At 43.1% G+C, this 16,176-nt stretch overlaps 2 protein-coding genes, 1 long non-coding RNA gene and 1 pseudogene across 4 annotated transcripts in view; 2 read left to right on the forward strand and 2 right to left on the reverse strand.

Moving 5' to 3' along the window:
• The window catches only part of LOC147333978 (hemicentin-2-like), an 81,631-nt pseudogene that overhangs the window by 32,259 nt on the left and 33,196 nt on the right, over positions 1 to 16,176 (reverse strand). The window lies entirely within an intron of this gene.
• On the reverse strand, positions 5,396 to 15,351 carry LOC147333979 (low affinity immunoglobulin gamma Fc region receptor II-like). The gene is made up of 6 exons (XM_086286673.1): positions 15,318 to 15,351; positions 14,673 to 14,708; positions 8,092 to 8,355; positions 5,871 to 6,116; positions 5,739 to 5,784; positions 5,396 to 5,597 (listed from the first exon to the last, which is right to left on the reverse strand). Exons 1-6 carry the CDS (start codon positions 15,346 to 15,348, stop codon positions 5,396 to 5,398), a joined length of 825 nt encoding a protein of 274 aa, XP_086142799.1. The 5' UTR covers positions 15,349 to 15,351.
• LOC147333980 (uncharacterized) lies at positions 7,520 to 8,388 on the forward strand. Its single transcript, XR_015128476.1, has 3 exons — positions 7,520 to 7,602; positions 8,095 to 8,167; positions 8,261 to 8,388. It is a non-coding gene; the product is annotated as an uncharacterized LOC147333980 (long non-coding RNA).
• Positions 9,874 to 14,550, forward strand: LOC147333981 (uncharacterized). The gene is made up of 4 exons (XM_086287734.1): positions 9,874 to 10,359; positions 10,393 to 10,433; positions 10,567 to 10,817; positions 14,546 to 14,550. Exons 1-4 carry the CDS (start codon positions 9,874 to 9,876, stop codon positions 14,548 to 14,550), a joined length of 783 nt encoding a protein of 260 aa, XP_086143860.1.

Consider the following 16,176-nt stretch of genomic DNA (forward strand, 5'->3'; position numbering starts at 1 on the left):
ACACACACTTTTTTTTAGAGAGAAGAAAATAAAATAAAAACTGCTTTTGGAGGAGGAGAACACATTTGAATATTTTTGTGAATTTTCTCCAAAAAATCAATAATGTCTGATAACTCATCTCAGCCTCCAATAATACATCATCATAGATATTTGATTCCATTTTTGTGATCATCTGGATTGATTCTTTGGTCATAAGGCGAGCAGGACTCACTAAAGTGATGCTGTGCCTCTTCAATAAATACAGTGTCTGCAGTTCAGCAGAGAGGAAGTGTTTGTTTCTGTTTACTGGAACAACTGCATTAACCACTAAGATGTGGTGAGACAGATTTGTAGACTCCAAAGTTCCTTTGGTTTACTTAAGTCTATTTTGTCTATGTCTGTGAAGGTTCTCAGTCATCCAGGTCATCGTAGTCTAAGGAGCTTAGAAAAAATAAGCATCAGGACTTCTTTAAGTTGCTTGATGACGTTTCACCTCTCATCCGAGAAGCCTTTTCAGTTCTAAGGTCAAATGGTGGAGAGTCCCAGATTTAAACCCAGTGGGAGTTTCCCCCCAAAGAGGGACAAAAGGACCCCCTGATGATCCTCTACCTAATCACATGAGCCAAGGTGAGAAAATGGGTGTAGCTCACAATCAGCCAGGGTTTCGGGTGAGCTCATTGTGAAACCTGGCCCCACCCTATCATGTGATGTCCTGAGGTCAGATGGCCCAGGATGTGAGTGGGTGTTAAGGCGTCTGGGGAGGGAACTCAAAACTGGATTATAGATGGCAGAAAGTTGGTGTTATAAACCACCGCCTCTGTTCAAAGATGGTCGCTCACAGTAGACATAGATGGCTTCCTTCACTCCTCTTTCAAACCATCTGTCCTCTCTGTCCAAAATGTGAACATTGGCATCCTCGAAAGAGTGACGTTTGTCCTTTAGATCCAGATGGACAGCTGAGTCTTGTCCTGTGGAGGTGGCTCTTCTATGTTGTGCCATGCGCTTGTGAAGTGGCTGCCATTTCAGAAACGTTGTTTGTTCACAGTTAGAATAAAAAAAGTTCACAGCTTAGAATAAAATCTATAATTCCTGCTTCATGACTTAGTGAACTATGATCATACATGGTTGAACATCCATTAAGTTATCAGCAGGCATTCATATATGTAGTTAACTCAAGAGGAAAATACACAACAGAGTGGGTTGAACTAACTAGAATGAAAAGTTTGATATTATTGAACTCAGAGATCAGATTTAAAGTTATTTTTCCAAATCTGCCTTCTGGAACTGATTAGTTTTTCAGTAAACCTCAGTTATACTCTGTCTGTATCATTTTATGTTGCATTAGAACAAAAGAGGCAAAGCAAAACTGGTTGCCCAACCCAACCTGTGACCATGAGCTGTGGGACTGTTTTACCCAAAACAGTTTTGCTTCTCCAAATTAGAGAACTGGATGATGACTTTGACCTTTGACCTATGATGACTTTGACCTCAGAGAGGCTTTAAGCTTCATTGAAAGTTTAACAGGACTGAGCTCTGTGCTCATTCAGGAAATGTGATTCAGAAGGAAGTCCAGTCTGAGTTCATGAATTTGTAGTTTTTCAGACACTACAACACTCAAGTCTGTGTTTTAATCTTATATTACTGAGTGAGACAATATAAATGTTTCCAAGGGGAACAACAACGGGATACTTGTTGTAAGTTACTGAAGACATAAAACATCTGCATGCCAATAAATTAAGTAACTGATTTCCATTAAGTAGTTCTGCATCATCAGAGTCTAATTCAGTGATAAAAAGACATAAAATCTGTAACATCTGGATGTCCTCTGGTCTGAGGTGCTGGGGGGACCAGTTAGAGACCAGCAGCTGGATGTCAGTGGTTGGACTGGTGGACTACTTCAGTGAAGAGTAGACGACGTCTGGCTCTGGTTTAAAGTCTGAACACAAACACACACAGTTCAAACAACAGGAAACATGATTACAAGCTTTGTAGGTTAATCAAGACCTCCAATCTCCACCTCTCTGCATCACACACAGTCCCAGTTCAGACTTTACTGGGAACCAGTTTAGATACAAATCAGAGCGTCCGCACTGCTCACACTTTAAACTGCTTCTACTGTCACGGCTGCCGAGGCGAGCCGTGTGGATATAGAAGGAGGACCCAAGATGCAGGCAGTGGATGAGATACCGGTGGTTTTATTTACAGAGGTGTAGTGGCAAACAAACAGTGGGGCATAACAAACAACTAAAGACACCTAAACTGGGAGAACTAAAATAACAGACCTGGGAGCATATGACAACGGATGATGAATAGCAGAGAGACGCAGACGAGGAACAGGACACCGTGGAACACCGGGGAACACAGGGGGAACACAGGGGGAACACAGGGGGAACACAGGGGGAACACAGGGGGAACACAGGGGGAACACAGGGGGAACACAGGGGGAACACAGGGGGAACACAGGGGGAACACAGCGTGACACAGACGAACCGGCAACAGGCAGGAGAACACACAGGGCTTAAATACACACACCAGTAATCAGGGGATAAGAGACAGGAGGGCAACACAGCTGGGAGGAATCTGGGCTGACGGGACAGGGGAAACGTAAACTGATCACACTCACATACGACGCGGACCTTCACAATAAAACAGGAAACTCAGATACATGGAACCAGACAAGACATTGAACTAAACAGACAGATTCAGATGCAGACTCAGAGGCAGATCGAAAATATAACACACAGAACTCAAACAATAATAATCATCATCATCATAAACTAGAAAATGATAACTAAAAGCGCTGGGTCACCGACCCAGGACCATGACATCTACAAACCTGGAGCCCACAGATCTGTGCTGACCTTTAACTTTGATCACACGATTTCTTCTAGTGTGGTTTAGTGTTTCTTTCTCTCAGCTTCAGTTCTTACTTTTTGTTTGTCATTAGTTCCCTCTGTGTTCCGTTTGTAGTTTCTCTGCCTCACCTCTCAGTGTTTCATGTCTTTATGCTGCTGTTTCTGATGGTTGTTTGTGTCGATCTTCATTCCTGTTTTACTTTGTCAGTGAGGTTCAGTCTTTGACTGAAAGAGCTGCTCAACACCCTCACAGACTCATGCAGAGGGAGATGTGGTTTGTTTATGATGTAATACTGAGTGCATACGTGTGTTCTCACTATAGCAAGAGTAAGTATAGATACATCTAGCACAATATATACCTGGATGGTCTACTGATAACCAGCGGTAATGACAGATGTTCTGTAGTTATTCATTTGTAGTCAACTGGACTGTCAGACATCTTGCTAATATGTTTCAATTTATCTCAAAGTCCTAGTGAAACATTTATGGACCGTATCCTACTGAAGACTAGTAACATTTTGCTCTCTGGGTACAGAAACAGTGCTCTGTTTTTTTTCTCTCAAGCTCAGAGGTTTTACTTTGTAGGTGAACTGTTTTGTGCAGTTTTAGAGAAACAAAAAAAAATCTAGTGTTTCTTGCAGGTTCAATCAAAAATAGACCCTGCACTATTGTCGGTGTTATTCTATTGCACGTCAACTTCAGCTGCCTGCCTGAGGTACCTGCAGGGTTATAAGGAGAGTCACAATTATATGTTGCACCATTTCCTGTATTTGAAGCAACCCTACGCTGTTGAAGTTCATGCACTATAACTTGTGTTTTCACTGTACAAGTTTATTTTTGTTGAATCAGATTGTGAAGATTTGTGTTCTGTGTTCATTTCCAGCTCTTTATTTTTATTCTTGGACTTGACTAGAGTACCTCTGCATGATTCACAGTTCAGGATAATATTTCATTAGCTTACACTGAGCTTTGTTGGAGCCCCTTAGTTCATCCTGTCTAAAACAATCTGTATTAGCTCCTCTCCCTTTAAGGCAACTTTCTACTGATTGGCTGCCAATCACTAATAAAAGGTTGAAATAACAGGTGGCTGGAGCATATGTCACTGAGACCATATTAGGTATCGATGATATCATACAAACCCAAGAGTAGAAAAATCGTTATATGTTTAGAGCAATCTGCAGCCTGCACTTTTGGTTCTCATGGATTACTTTATTTAAACTTTTCTTAGCTTAGCCTAGCATAATGACGGTAAACAGGGTGAACAGCCCAGCTGTACCTGAGCTTTCTTGTCCTGATGGTTGTTTGTCCATTACTGACATCGTCAGAGCCCACTGCTGGGTAGACCACAGTTGTATCAGTCTCTGTAATATTAAGCATATAAAATTACTGAAGCTACCACTGTTATATTATTACTCAACAGCTGCAAAGTAATTGACAAGATTAGGTGATTAAGCGATTTTTATAATCGGCAGCATTTTTCAGCTTTCCTATGTTAACACCTCTGCTGTGAAACTCATAATGACCAGAAATAACTGACGGCTCATTCTGTGAAAAACAATTGTGGATGACCACAAGGCTGCTATATTCTAATAATGCAAACGCACACACTATACCACAAAGCACAAAGCAACAGGGTTCTCATGACTTGAACACTATCATTAGATCTTGTGGTGAGACGTCTAAACCTTAACCTGGTTCACACTAACTGGGGTCATCAACAGGAAGTAGCTGCTGTGGTTTTACATGCAAGTTTAAAAGTGGTTCAAATGTCTGAGAGGCTGAAAACACAAACAAAGGTCTACGGTCTGTTCAATCTGTGACTTAATTGGCTTCACACTAAACCAAAAAAATTATCTTCTCAAGAACTTTCACAGGCACAACTTTCTGAGAAGATGGAATGATCTTCCTGCAGTCCTGACCTCAACCTCACTGAACACTTGTGGAATCAGCTCGTGAGTGCTAGTCATGCCATCATGAACAACACAAACACATACAATCTACATACTTGACTCTGCTGCTCAACTCACAAATTTTCCTTACAAATCTTGTGCCATTTAAGAGAAGAAACAGACTTTCCAACAGTATAAGATTTATTGCCAAGAAGCAATAAATTAGTGTTACAACAAAGAAATCAAAGAGAAAGTTCCTTACTAACGCCCTATTTCTGAAACATCCTCACCCCTACTTTGCAGTGTTCCTTAATTGTAAAGTTCCAAAAAAGTTGTTTTAGAAACAAATCTAACAACTCAGCAGCCATTTGAAACACATCACATAGTTTTGCAATTATATTTAAAATTTTAAATGTCAAGCTCAACCCTTTTGATGGAAACACAGTACTACCTTTGCTTTTTCTGATTGGCTGTTGTTGAGGATCTGATAATTGAATGTAACTGTACATGACATAAGTGATGATGTCATCTTCTTCTTGATCTGCTGAAATGATGCAAAATTAAAAATAATATAAATTAAATATCTAAAAACAGGTTGCATTTAGGAAAGTTGTAACTATAATAATAATGTATGTGACCTTTATTCTACTGAAGAATCTCAAACACGAACAATCAGGAAGTCTGAGTCTCACCTTCAGGTTTCCTGTGAGCACATCGTCTCACCAGCAGAACCAGTAACACCAGTAGAACCACAACACAGGATGATCCAACAGAGGAGACCAACATCATAGAGAGAAGAGGATGAGAGTTTGATGGAGGTAGAGTGTTGGAGGTGGAACCAGGAGGAGAGGTGAATGTAGGTGGAGGTGTGGATGTAATGCCTTGAGCAGTTATTAATGGAGATTTGGTAGCAGTGGGTGAGGGTGTGATGGTGGGTGGAGTTGTGCTGGATGTATGTATAGAGGTGGGCGAAGATCTGACAGTTGTGGTGGTGGGTGTAGATGTAGTGGTGGATGTAGGTGGAGGTGTGGTTGTAGATAGAGGTGTGGTGCTGTGTTTGTCTAAAATAAAGCAAACACAGTCATTAAGTTGTCGTCACATTGTTAATGTTGAAAGCTGCAGAAACACAGACAGGTGAGTGTGTCACCTGTGACAGTGATCCAGCTGGATGGAGACTCTCCATGACCGCTGATGTCACACTTGTAGAGGCCTTCATCAGACCTGGAAACATGCTGGATGGTCATGTGACCTGTAGGCTGCTTCCTGATGAGGGAGCCATCTTTATAGAAAGCAGCTGGGAGGTTGGAGGGAGTGGTCTTTGTTTTACAGAGCAGAGTGACGTCATCTCCCTCCATCACAGGGAGGACAGGACTCTGCAGGATCACTGATCCACCTCAACACAGAGACAAACTACAGCATTTCATCCATTTACACACAGCTTCATCAACACTAACTCCACACACTCAGCTTACCAGTGTCATACCTTTGTTCCTGGCTCTCCACTCTTAGTCTCTGAATGTGTTTCATCCGATGACACGATATGACATTTCATCTTTACTTGATAAAATGGTATTATCTACCTGCCCAAATGACTTTATCCATACAGCGTTATTTAAAATCAGTTTTCTTGCTAATGGCCTTCTATTGTAGAAATACACAGTTCAAAAATTACAGGCATATCTCTAAGATCCCTTTCTTGTCAAAGCTTCTTAAAAACGTGGCCAAACAAGTCATTTCTTTTATGGAAAAGCATGACATCTTTGACAAATTTCATTCTGGGTTTATGTGTGCTTCACTCCACAAAAAGTCCTTTACTCAAAGTTTCTAGTGATTTCTAGTCTGTTGACTCTGCTGCATCCACCGTAATGGTTATCCTGGAGCTTATTTCTGCCTTTGGCACTGGTGATATTGTTTATATCCAACAACCTCGCACAGCCATTGAAGTGGAGTGGACCAACATTCCACAGGCCACAATTGACAATCTGATAGACTCCATGCGACGATGTGTTGCACTGCATGAGGCAAATGGTGGTCACACCAGATACTGACCGGTTCTGGGTCCCCAGACCCCCAATAGCGCAAAAAACTGCACATTCCAGGGTGGCCTTTTGTTGTGGGCAGTCTGAGGTACACCTGTGCACTACTCATGATGTCAGATCAGCATCCTGATGTGGCACACCTGTGAGGTGGGATGGATTATCTCAATATAGCAGATGTGCCCACTACCACACATTTGGACTGATTTGTGACCACTGTTTGGGAGGGATGGTTATATTGTGTATCTGGAATGAATTTTAGGTCTCTACGTCCATCCCATGGGGAATGGGAGCAGTAACAAAGGTGTTGCGTTTATATTTTTGTTGAGTGTAGATTGAATTGAACTCGGGAGCCATTCTTGTGAATGAATCAGAAACAGTGTTTGTTTGGTTTTTTTCAACTAATAAATATGACTAAGTGCCAAACGGTTGTCTCGCAAGCTGAATTAGAGGTAAATTTTTATGCTTTTATTTTATCACAGCTTGATTATTGTAAGAGCTGTTTATGTGTTTGAATAAGATCTTGACCTGTCACGGCCAGGGGATCAGCAGGCCGCTGACTAGTAGTGTTCCCCCTCTCTCTCCCTCCCCCCCCCTCTCTCTCTCTCTCTCTCTCGCTCTCTCGCCAGGGCGGAACTCATGGTGGGTTCACGCCCTTGGCCCACGCCCCCTCTGAAGAGGAAACACCTGGGCCTCGTCAGCACAGCCAGCATTTAAGCCAGGGAGTGGCTTCTACTCATCGCTGGATCGTTGTGTGTGACTCGCATCCCCTGGACCCGACGCTGCATCCCCCGAGCAGATTCCCCTTTTGTGTGAGTGTTTGGAGAGAGAGCCAGAAAAGGAGTGAGTGTCTTTTTCCTGCCTGGATTTCCCCGGAGCCCTTTCCCTGTCACCGCGTTGTATATAGCACCATCCCCTGCACTGTTTGTATATACACCTGGTGGGACTGTAATAAATACTGACTGTGCCTCTGAGTCCTGCGTGTGAGTCCTCAAGCGAACCGTGACATGACCATCTTCAGTCAGCATAGAATGTTGCTTCTGCTAGAGACTTCACAAAATTAATATAAAAATCTTTGTCCTTACTTTTAAAGCCCTGTGTGGTCAAGCCCCAGCTTATATTTCTGACCTTCTAGAATGCAACACCTATTCTTGTAGTCGAAGGCTATTAATGGTCCCTGTAACTCATTTTAAGACTCAACTAAATTCTCATTTATTCATATTAGCTTTTAACTAGTTTTAGGCTGTATGATGTTATATGTATGCTGTTTTATATTTTTGTTCTCAGTTTATTTTTTATTGTAAAGCACTTTGTGATTTTTGATCTACTTACCAGTGACTGTGAGGTGAACCATGTTACTGACGGTGCCTTCTCTGGACTCACACCAGTAAACTCCACTGTCAGATGGGTAAGTATATCTGATGTTACAGGAAGAACCAGCTGGTTTTCCCCACCCATCTCCACACTGAGCCCTCTGCTGTTTGCTTGTGTTTCTCCTCAGAGTCCATCCAGCAGAGCTGTCGTCCTCCTCACAGCTCAGAGACACAAAGTCATATTGAAAGAACTGGGAGCTGCTGGGACTCACAGTCAGACGAGCTGTGAGGGTTACAATGAAAAATTGATTATGTGTTATATTTGATAAAGAGGTCCAAATGGTTTATTGCTTTTATTATTTTATAATTTTCATTCTAAAAACATCAAACCAAATAGATCATATTACATTACATTTTCCATTAACACAATAAGTTATATTGGAACTGTACTAAATTCCGTAACATTACAGTTACAGTTATGGTGTTGCTTGCATTACAAATGTTCTTCAGTTTTCTGCACACCAGGAAAAAAGAAAAATGGCGTAGAAACTGAACATTAACAGTGTTGCCTGAAAACTCCTTTGTTTGATCACTTCTTAATGAAATTAACGAAAGCTAGAATAATTGGCCCTAAAAATCTTAGAAATGTGGTATCTAAGCAGATACTTACTGTGGATGGCATTATTCTGATGTCCAGTAACACTGTGAGGAAGGTGTTGTTTTTTTACAGGATATGTCCTTCAGTGAATATATTAAACTAAAATGTAGCTGTATGCTGCAGCAAGAGCACTGACAGGAATTACAAAGAGAGAGCATATTTCTCCTATGTTAGCTTCTCTACACTGGCTCCCTGTTAAATCCACAACTGAATTTACAGTGGTGTGAAAAAGCATTCGTGCTCTTTCTAATTTCCTGTTTTTGTATGTTTGTCACACTCACTGTAAATGTTTCAGATGATCAAACACATTTAAATATTAGACAAAGAAAACACAAATGTAGTTTATAAATTAAATTACACCAACGCCACCGTGGAAAAAATCCATGCTCAGATGGCCCTGTGTGGAAAAAATGATTAAGTGTGACAAACATACAAAAAAAGGGAAATCAGGTAGGACACAAATTGTCATGGTTCTGGGTCATTAGACCCAGCAATGTTTTGTTGTGTGTTATTGTTAGGATGCCTGGGTCGTCGACCCAGGGCTTTTGAGTTTTTATTATTTATACTGTCTAGTTTTTGGTTTCTTTGAGTTCTATCTTATGGCTTAGGTCTCTGTCTTCTTTAGTTGCTCTGTCTCCCCTATCACCTGCATCCCCTTGTCTAGTTCGCGTCTATGTGTATCTTTAGTTCCTATATCCCCGTGTTCAGTCAGTGTTTGTGTCTGCCCTGTTCCCACGTCTCTGTTCCCTTTGTTATAGTGCCTGCCCGTGAGTCTGTGTTATGTTTCCTGTTTTACTTTGAAAGTCCATGTCTGATGTTAATGTGTCTGGTTTTGCTTCCCCTGGTCTCGTTAGGCCTGATTTGCCCCAGCTGTGTTTCCCTCCTGTTACCCATTCCCTGATTGCTCCCTCTGTGTATTTAAGCCCTGTGTTTCTTGGTGTCTGTGTTGCGATCTACCGTTTACGTTGCTGTGTGTTCTGTCATTTCTCTAGTTTAAGTTTGTTTTGAGCCTTTTTCAGTTATGTTATATTTTGAGTACTTAATTAAAGCCTTTTTGAGTTCACGTCTGTCTCCGGAGTCTGCACCTTGGGTCCTATTCCTGCCTGCACACAGCCGCACCTAACAGAAGATCGCGACCAGAACATGGACCCTGCAGACTCTTTTTCTTTTGAGTTCGACGACGAGATGGAGCGGCTGGTGCGCCTGCTTGACCGCATTGCCCAGTCACAGGATTTACGGACTATGGCAGTCGGGTTGAGTGCAGTAGATGCCATCATTCGGCATAATCCCCAGCTTAGCCAGTTTGCTAAGGACACTGAGTTGGGGAACACCATAACTGCCTGGAGAGAGCAAGTCAGGGCTAGTGAGCTTGCTCTCTCCCTCACTACATCTTCCCCACCGCTGCCGCAGGACAACGCACATTCTGCCTCATCGCCACTGCAGGCTTCCTCCCCTTCCTCACGCCAGCTGGGACCTTGTTCGCCTGTCCGTTCGCCTGCCTTTTTCCTGGCGGCTGTGTGGTCGGAGGATGAGGAGGAGGTCTCCGTTTCTCCACCGGTTCCTGTTCCCTCGTCTAAAAGGAAGCGACGCCACCGTCGCTCCTCTCCTCGGTCATCCGTTCAGCTTCCTGTCTCCGCTGGAGGGTCCGAGGGGCCCGTTCAGCCACCTGTCTCCGCTGGAGGGTCCGAGGAACCGCTTCAGCCACCTGTCTCTTCCTGCTGGAGGGTCCGAGGAACCGCTTCAGCCACCTGTCTCTTCCTGCTGGAGGGTCCGAGGAACCGCTTCAGCCACCTGTCTCTTCCTGCTGGAGGGTCCGAGGAACCGCTTCAGCCACCTGTCTCTTCCTGCTGGAGGGTCCGAGGAATCGCTTCAGCCGTCTCTTCCTGCTGAAGGGCCCGAGGAACCGCTTCAGCCACCTGTCTCCGCTGGAGGGTCCGAGGAGCCCATCCAGCCGCCATTAGCCTCTGCCTCGGCTACGCCTGGTCCTGCCTCGGCTACACCTGGTCCAGCCTCGGCTTCTGCTACACCTGGTCCGGCCTCGGCTTCTGCTACACCTGGTCCGGCCCCAGCCTTTGCAGCTCCGCCTGGTCCGGCCCCAGCCTTTGCAGCTCCGCCTGGTCCGGCCCCAGCCTTTGCAGCTCCGCCTGGTCCGGCCCCAGCCTTTGCAGCTCCGCCTGGTCCGGCCCCAGCCTTTGCAGCTCCGCCTGGTCCGGCCCCAGCCTTTGCAGCTCCGCCTGGTCCGGCCCCAGCCTTTGCAGCTCCGCCTGGTCCGGCCTTGTCTGCCCCTGAGGTCTCCAATCTGTCTGTTCCTGCACGTCTTGTCCGGCCTGCACGTCTTGTCCGGCCTGCACGGCCTGCACGTCTTGTCCAGCCTGCTCATCTTGCACGTTCTGTCCGGCCGATGACTGGACGTCGTTGCCGTCATGGACAGCCCTCGGAACTACGCCGCGGTCATGGACGGCCCCCTGAACTACTCCTCCGCCAGTGCCTCCCGCCCGGCCGGCCTCCTGACCTGCTCGGTCGCCGTCGCTGCCTCCCGCCCGGCCGGCCTCCTGATCTGCTCCGTCGCCACCGGGGCCTTCTGCCTGGCCGGCCTCCTGAACTGTTTTCTGGGCTCTTGGACTGTCAGCCTCCGGGCCGGCCCCCCTGAACTTTTTTGAGACTATTGTCTGGGCCTCTGCACCTTTCGTGAGCTCTTTTGTTTATTTGCTTTTGGACTTTGCCTGGGCCTTGGTGCTGTTGTTTTGGACTTTGTTTCTGTGTTTTGTTCTGTTGCTTTCCGGGCTCCAGTGTTTGCACTTTTTTTTTTTGTTTTGTTGTTTCTGGCTCCTTGTTTTGTTTCGGGCCCTCCATCCTGTTTCCCCTGCCGCCCACCCTGGTTGGGTTGTTTTTGGGGTTTTTTTTATGTTTTGGTTTGGGCTGTCTGGAAGCCAGCCCTTAAGGGGGGGGTACTGTTAGGATGCCTGGGTCGTCGACCCAGGGCTTTTGAGTTTTTATTATTTATACTGTCTAGTTTTTGGTTTCTTTGAGTTCTATCTTATGGCTTAGGTCTCTGTCTTCTTTAGTTGCTCTGTCTCCCCTATCACCTGCATCCCCTTGTCTAGTTCGCGTCTATGTGTATCTTTAGTTCCTATATCCCCGTGTTCAGTCAGTGTTTGTGTCTGCCCTGTTCCCACGTCTCTGTTCCCTTTGTTATAGTGCCTGCCCGTGAGTCTGTGTTATGTTTCCTGTTTTACTTTGAAAGTCCATGTCTGATGTTAATGTGTCTGGTTTTGCTTCCCCCTTGTCTCGTTAGGCCTGATTTGCCCCAGCTGTGTTTCCCTCCTGTTACCCATTCCCTGATTGCTCCCTCTGTGTATTTAAGCCCTGTGTTTCTTGGTGTCTGTGTCGCGATCTACCGTTTACGTTGCTGTGTGTTCTGTCATTTCTCTAGTTTAAGTTTGTTTTGAGCCTTTTTCAGTTATGTTATATTTTGAGTACTTAATTAAAGCCTTTTTGAGTTCACGTCTGTCTCCGGAGTCTGCACCTTGGGTCCTATTCCTGCCTGCACACAGCCGCACCTAACAGTTATGGTGATTTCTTTTAGTTGTAATGTATTGAGCTGGTTTTGCTTCAAAGTTGAGTTATTCCTGATCTATATTTTCTTGTTGCTTTGTCATTCCCCATTCCTGTCTAAGTCTGTCATGTCCTCTGTCTTCGTTCCTTAGCCAATACATTTAATATTTAGATTTATTAATCTCTGTCCGTCTTCCACAGCATTTCTTTTGTTTTATCTCCCCCAGCTCACCCTAACCAGTTGTGGCAGATGTTGGTTTTGCTGAAGGTTTCTTCCCACTTTAAGGGAGGTTTTCACTTCCACTGTCGCCAAAGTGGTTGCTCAAAGGGGGTTGTCTGATTGTTGTGGTTTTCTTTTCATCTTTGTAGAGTTCTCTCTCTCATTATGAAGCATATTGAGAACCTTGAGGTGAGTGTTGAGTCTGTGTTTCCACAGGCCCCGCTAGTTTAGAGACTTATTCCTCATGATGAGCGAAATCAAGACAGAACATCTTTAACTGGTCTTTAACTCGCTAACGAGGAAAGGCTTTGGTCAGAACCAGGCAGTGGAGCTATGCTCCTCACCTCTCTGTAGCCCAAATACTTCGAAGAGCAGCTGTCCTCGCAACCTTTTTATTGACAAACTGTTGCAATACACATCACAGCACCTCCCTCCGTAAAACGAAGACAAGGCCCTATGTGTGTTTATGTGTGTGCACGTGGATGCATGTGCAAGAACTTGTGCGTGTGTGTGTGTCTGAGACCTCCTGCTCACCAAAAGGATAATAAAAGCAGAAAGCAAAATCAAACAGAATCTTCACAAGGGATGTGCTTGTGATAAAACACTACAGCCTCCTCCCAGAACCTTAAGAGGGCAAAGGAATGTCTTGATCCTGTAGTTTGAACTAAAACTTTACAAATTTAAGAAGCACAATGGCAACAATCTGACTTAACAGTGAGTGTTGTATTGTGCTGAATTGAATTCACTCCTATGTTAAAATGTCAAACTTTATGTGTTTATAGTCTGATGCAAAAATTGTTCTCCGTAGATTTCATCCATTTAATACTGTTAGAAGGGTGGAGTTGGGTTTTTTTTTTTTTTTTTTTTTTTTTTTTTAAATAACTTGCATGTTTGGTGTCTTCTGGCCTTCATGCATAAAGCAGCAGACAGGCAACCCTCCCTTGTGTCCTCCTGGCGGTTTCTTCCTGAGTATTTCTCTCCCAAATGCTTGCTCAAACGGGTTGATTGTAAGGATTCTTTATCTTACAGTATAATGTGTTTTGACTATGGGATTAATATAAAATTGAATTGAAAAAGAAAAAATTATCAAAGAATGTTTTTTGTTCTTTTAAATTCTTTATTTTTAAAGAATTCAATTTTTTTTCGGCACATTTGTGCTACAGTCAACTAATTTCAGTCCATAGGCAAGAGGAAGAGAGTAGTTATAGTTTTTGAAAACTGTGGAGATATATAGCCAGGAATCCAGAGTAATGTTAAAGCTGAGTGAAATCTGACCCCAGCTCAGCAGCCAGATGCTGAACTTCAACAGGTAACAAACTGATCAGCGGTCAGGCTGGAGCCTCCATTTCTACCTGTTCATGTTTCTACAGAATCACTGTGCTAATCACTTTAAAGTGTCTTTGCACCGGTTTTCATCTTTATTTCTTGTTGTATTTGTACATAATGCTAAATGCTGAAATATCACCAATACAAATCGCTTAATGTGTCCTCATTACGTGTATTGGTGTGTGTGTGTGGCTGTAGCCTTAGCTTTTGTCTTTGTTAAATGGTAATTATGAGACTGTGTATTTCAGGTTATTTTACAGGGTAATGTATTGAGTATTACAACAAACTACTATCTGTAATCTGTAATGCATACATTTTTTCATTAACAATCTCAGGACTGGCAGGCATTTCTAGCAACATTTTATAAAATGACCCACTGTTGGCAAGGTTACTTTTAAAATGTATTCCATTATGTGCATTTTGCGGGCAACAAATCAGGTTTTTGCAAGAAACAATGAAACAAGTACTGTAAGTACTTACTGGGTTGTGGGCCGTGTTATGGAGTCACTTAATTTCATCTATTTTCTAACTTCCAGGTATTTTAAAGGTAAAGAGATACAGATTGTTCTGTAAATAATTTTAAGTATCGCAGCAACCCGAGTAATTACTGGTTCTGCTTAAGTAATTTTCTGCATAATGGAAGTTTCACTATTAAGTCTGTCTTATATATTATCTGTAAAATTAAAACTATCATAATCACTTTTCTTGTTGCAGGGTAGTTGCGCCTTGTTGCCCACAAATTGCATGCAAGTATAGGGTACTTGTGCCTTATTTGCAGGTCGTGTAATAAAGTGTTACCACATTTATCAGGTTTAAACTGTGACAGAAGAAGGTTACTGACCTTGGTTTGTTGAGCAGCTCAGCAGTGAGATCAGAACTAAAGAGAAATGACACTCAGGTTGATTTGAGTGTCATTTCAAATCAACTCCACACAAACAGCTGACAAACACACAAACTCTCTCTGGTATATCTACTCGTTTTCTATTTGATGACAGGAATATGTTTCAAAAACATTTGGACAACAAAAGATGGGGAAGTGTGTAATAGTAAAACAGAACATCCCATATGTATATCCCTACAGTTTATACTGTTCAAGCTCCTCTATTCAAATTTAATTATTATATTTTTTAATCTCAGAAACAGCACTGAATATAATTGTTGTGATCATAAATATGTGCACTGACTACACTGTTCATATAATACAAAATGTCCTCTACTCCTAAAAGAAACCACAGTAAAGTCATGTGTCCACTGTGCAGCTGTGTTGATATAATGAGTGAATGATTTGATCTTTTCACTGCCTGCTGTGTTTCCTCGACTCCTGAGCAAAGATAAAGAGTCAGTTCAGACCTGCAGTTGGTCCTCGTGGTGTTTGAACTTGAATTCAGCCTGATTTGTTTCTCATGTCTTCTCCTCCATCATCAGTTATCAGGAGAGCAGACAGTCAAAGTACAAGAATTCAAACAAACACAGAGATTCTACTTACAGAGCAGACACAGCACAGATGTTTCCTTCATCGTCCTTCTCACTCATTTGACCTTTTTTTCATTTCTGTCACTGACACCAAGTAAAGCCCGCCCTCTTCCTCTGAGCACCAGCTTTTCTATTGGTTCAAATAGAGTTAGTGGTTAGTGTGTGTGTATATGTACGCCCCCCTCAGTGAGAGAGGCAGATATGAGCTGAAACACAGGAATCAAACCAGGGACGCTGCTGTTATGGAGCTGAACTGGAACCATTCAGACACTGAGGCCCTCTGAACACATTTTAATTACAGCTGTGCAGAGACACACTGATGACTGACTGGAACACTGATTCACATTTTACATTAACACCATCCTCACACATGTTTATATATGGCCACTAGAGGGAGATGTTTCACTATAAATACTGTAGGACAAGAGAGGCATTATGGACAAAAACAATACATCCCCCATTTTATTTAGAATATAATATTTATTTAAAATGTTCTGATTGTTCAAATAGGTTATTTTTTTATTGTTGTAAAAATAATGTGTGCCCCAGTCTCCAATAAGACAGTACTGGAAGGGTAGTTATTCCTCCGTTACCACATAAAAGGGAGTATCTCCTGAAACGAGCAGCTCTCACAGTAGTAAACAGGCCCGGCCACTAACCATAATGCAGTGCCTAACAAGAGCTGTGTGAGACTATGTATAAAGGTGTAACAATGTTCTATGTCTATACATTTGCAGGTAAGCAGATACAAGAAAGTAAATACTTGAGCTGTGTTTAAAGATAAGTCAACGGGGTTACAGAGAATGTAGGAAAGTTGTCCGTTAACCCCCTTTATGTGTCATTAGTATATATTCATTGGTAGCAATAACCAT

This window comes from Aulonocara sp. 'chitande type north' Nkhata Bay, linkage group LG3, assembly GCF_057382095.1.
Source record: "Aulonocara sp. 'chitande type north' Nkhata Bay isolate Kocher_YH1m ecotype deep benthic linkage group LG3, A_spYH_male_GT1.1, whole genome shotgun sequence".
Taxonomy (NCBI): domain Eukaryota; kingdom Metazoa; phylum Chordata; class Actinopteri; order Cichliformes; family Cichlidae; genus Aulonocara; species Aulonocara sp. 'chitande type north' Nkhata Bay.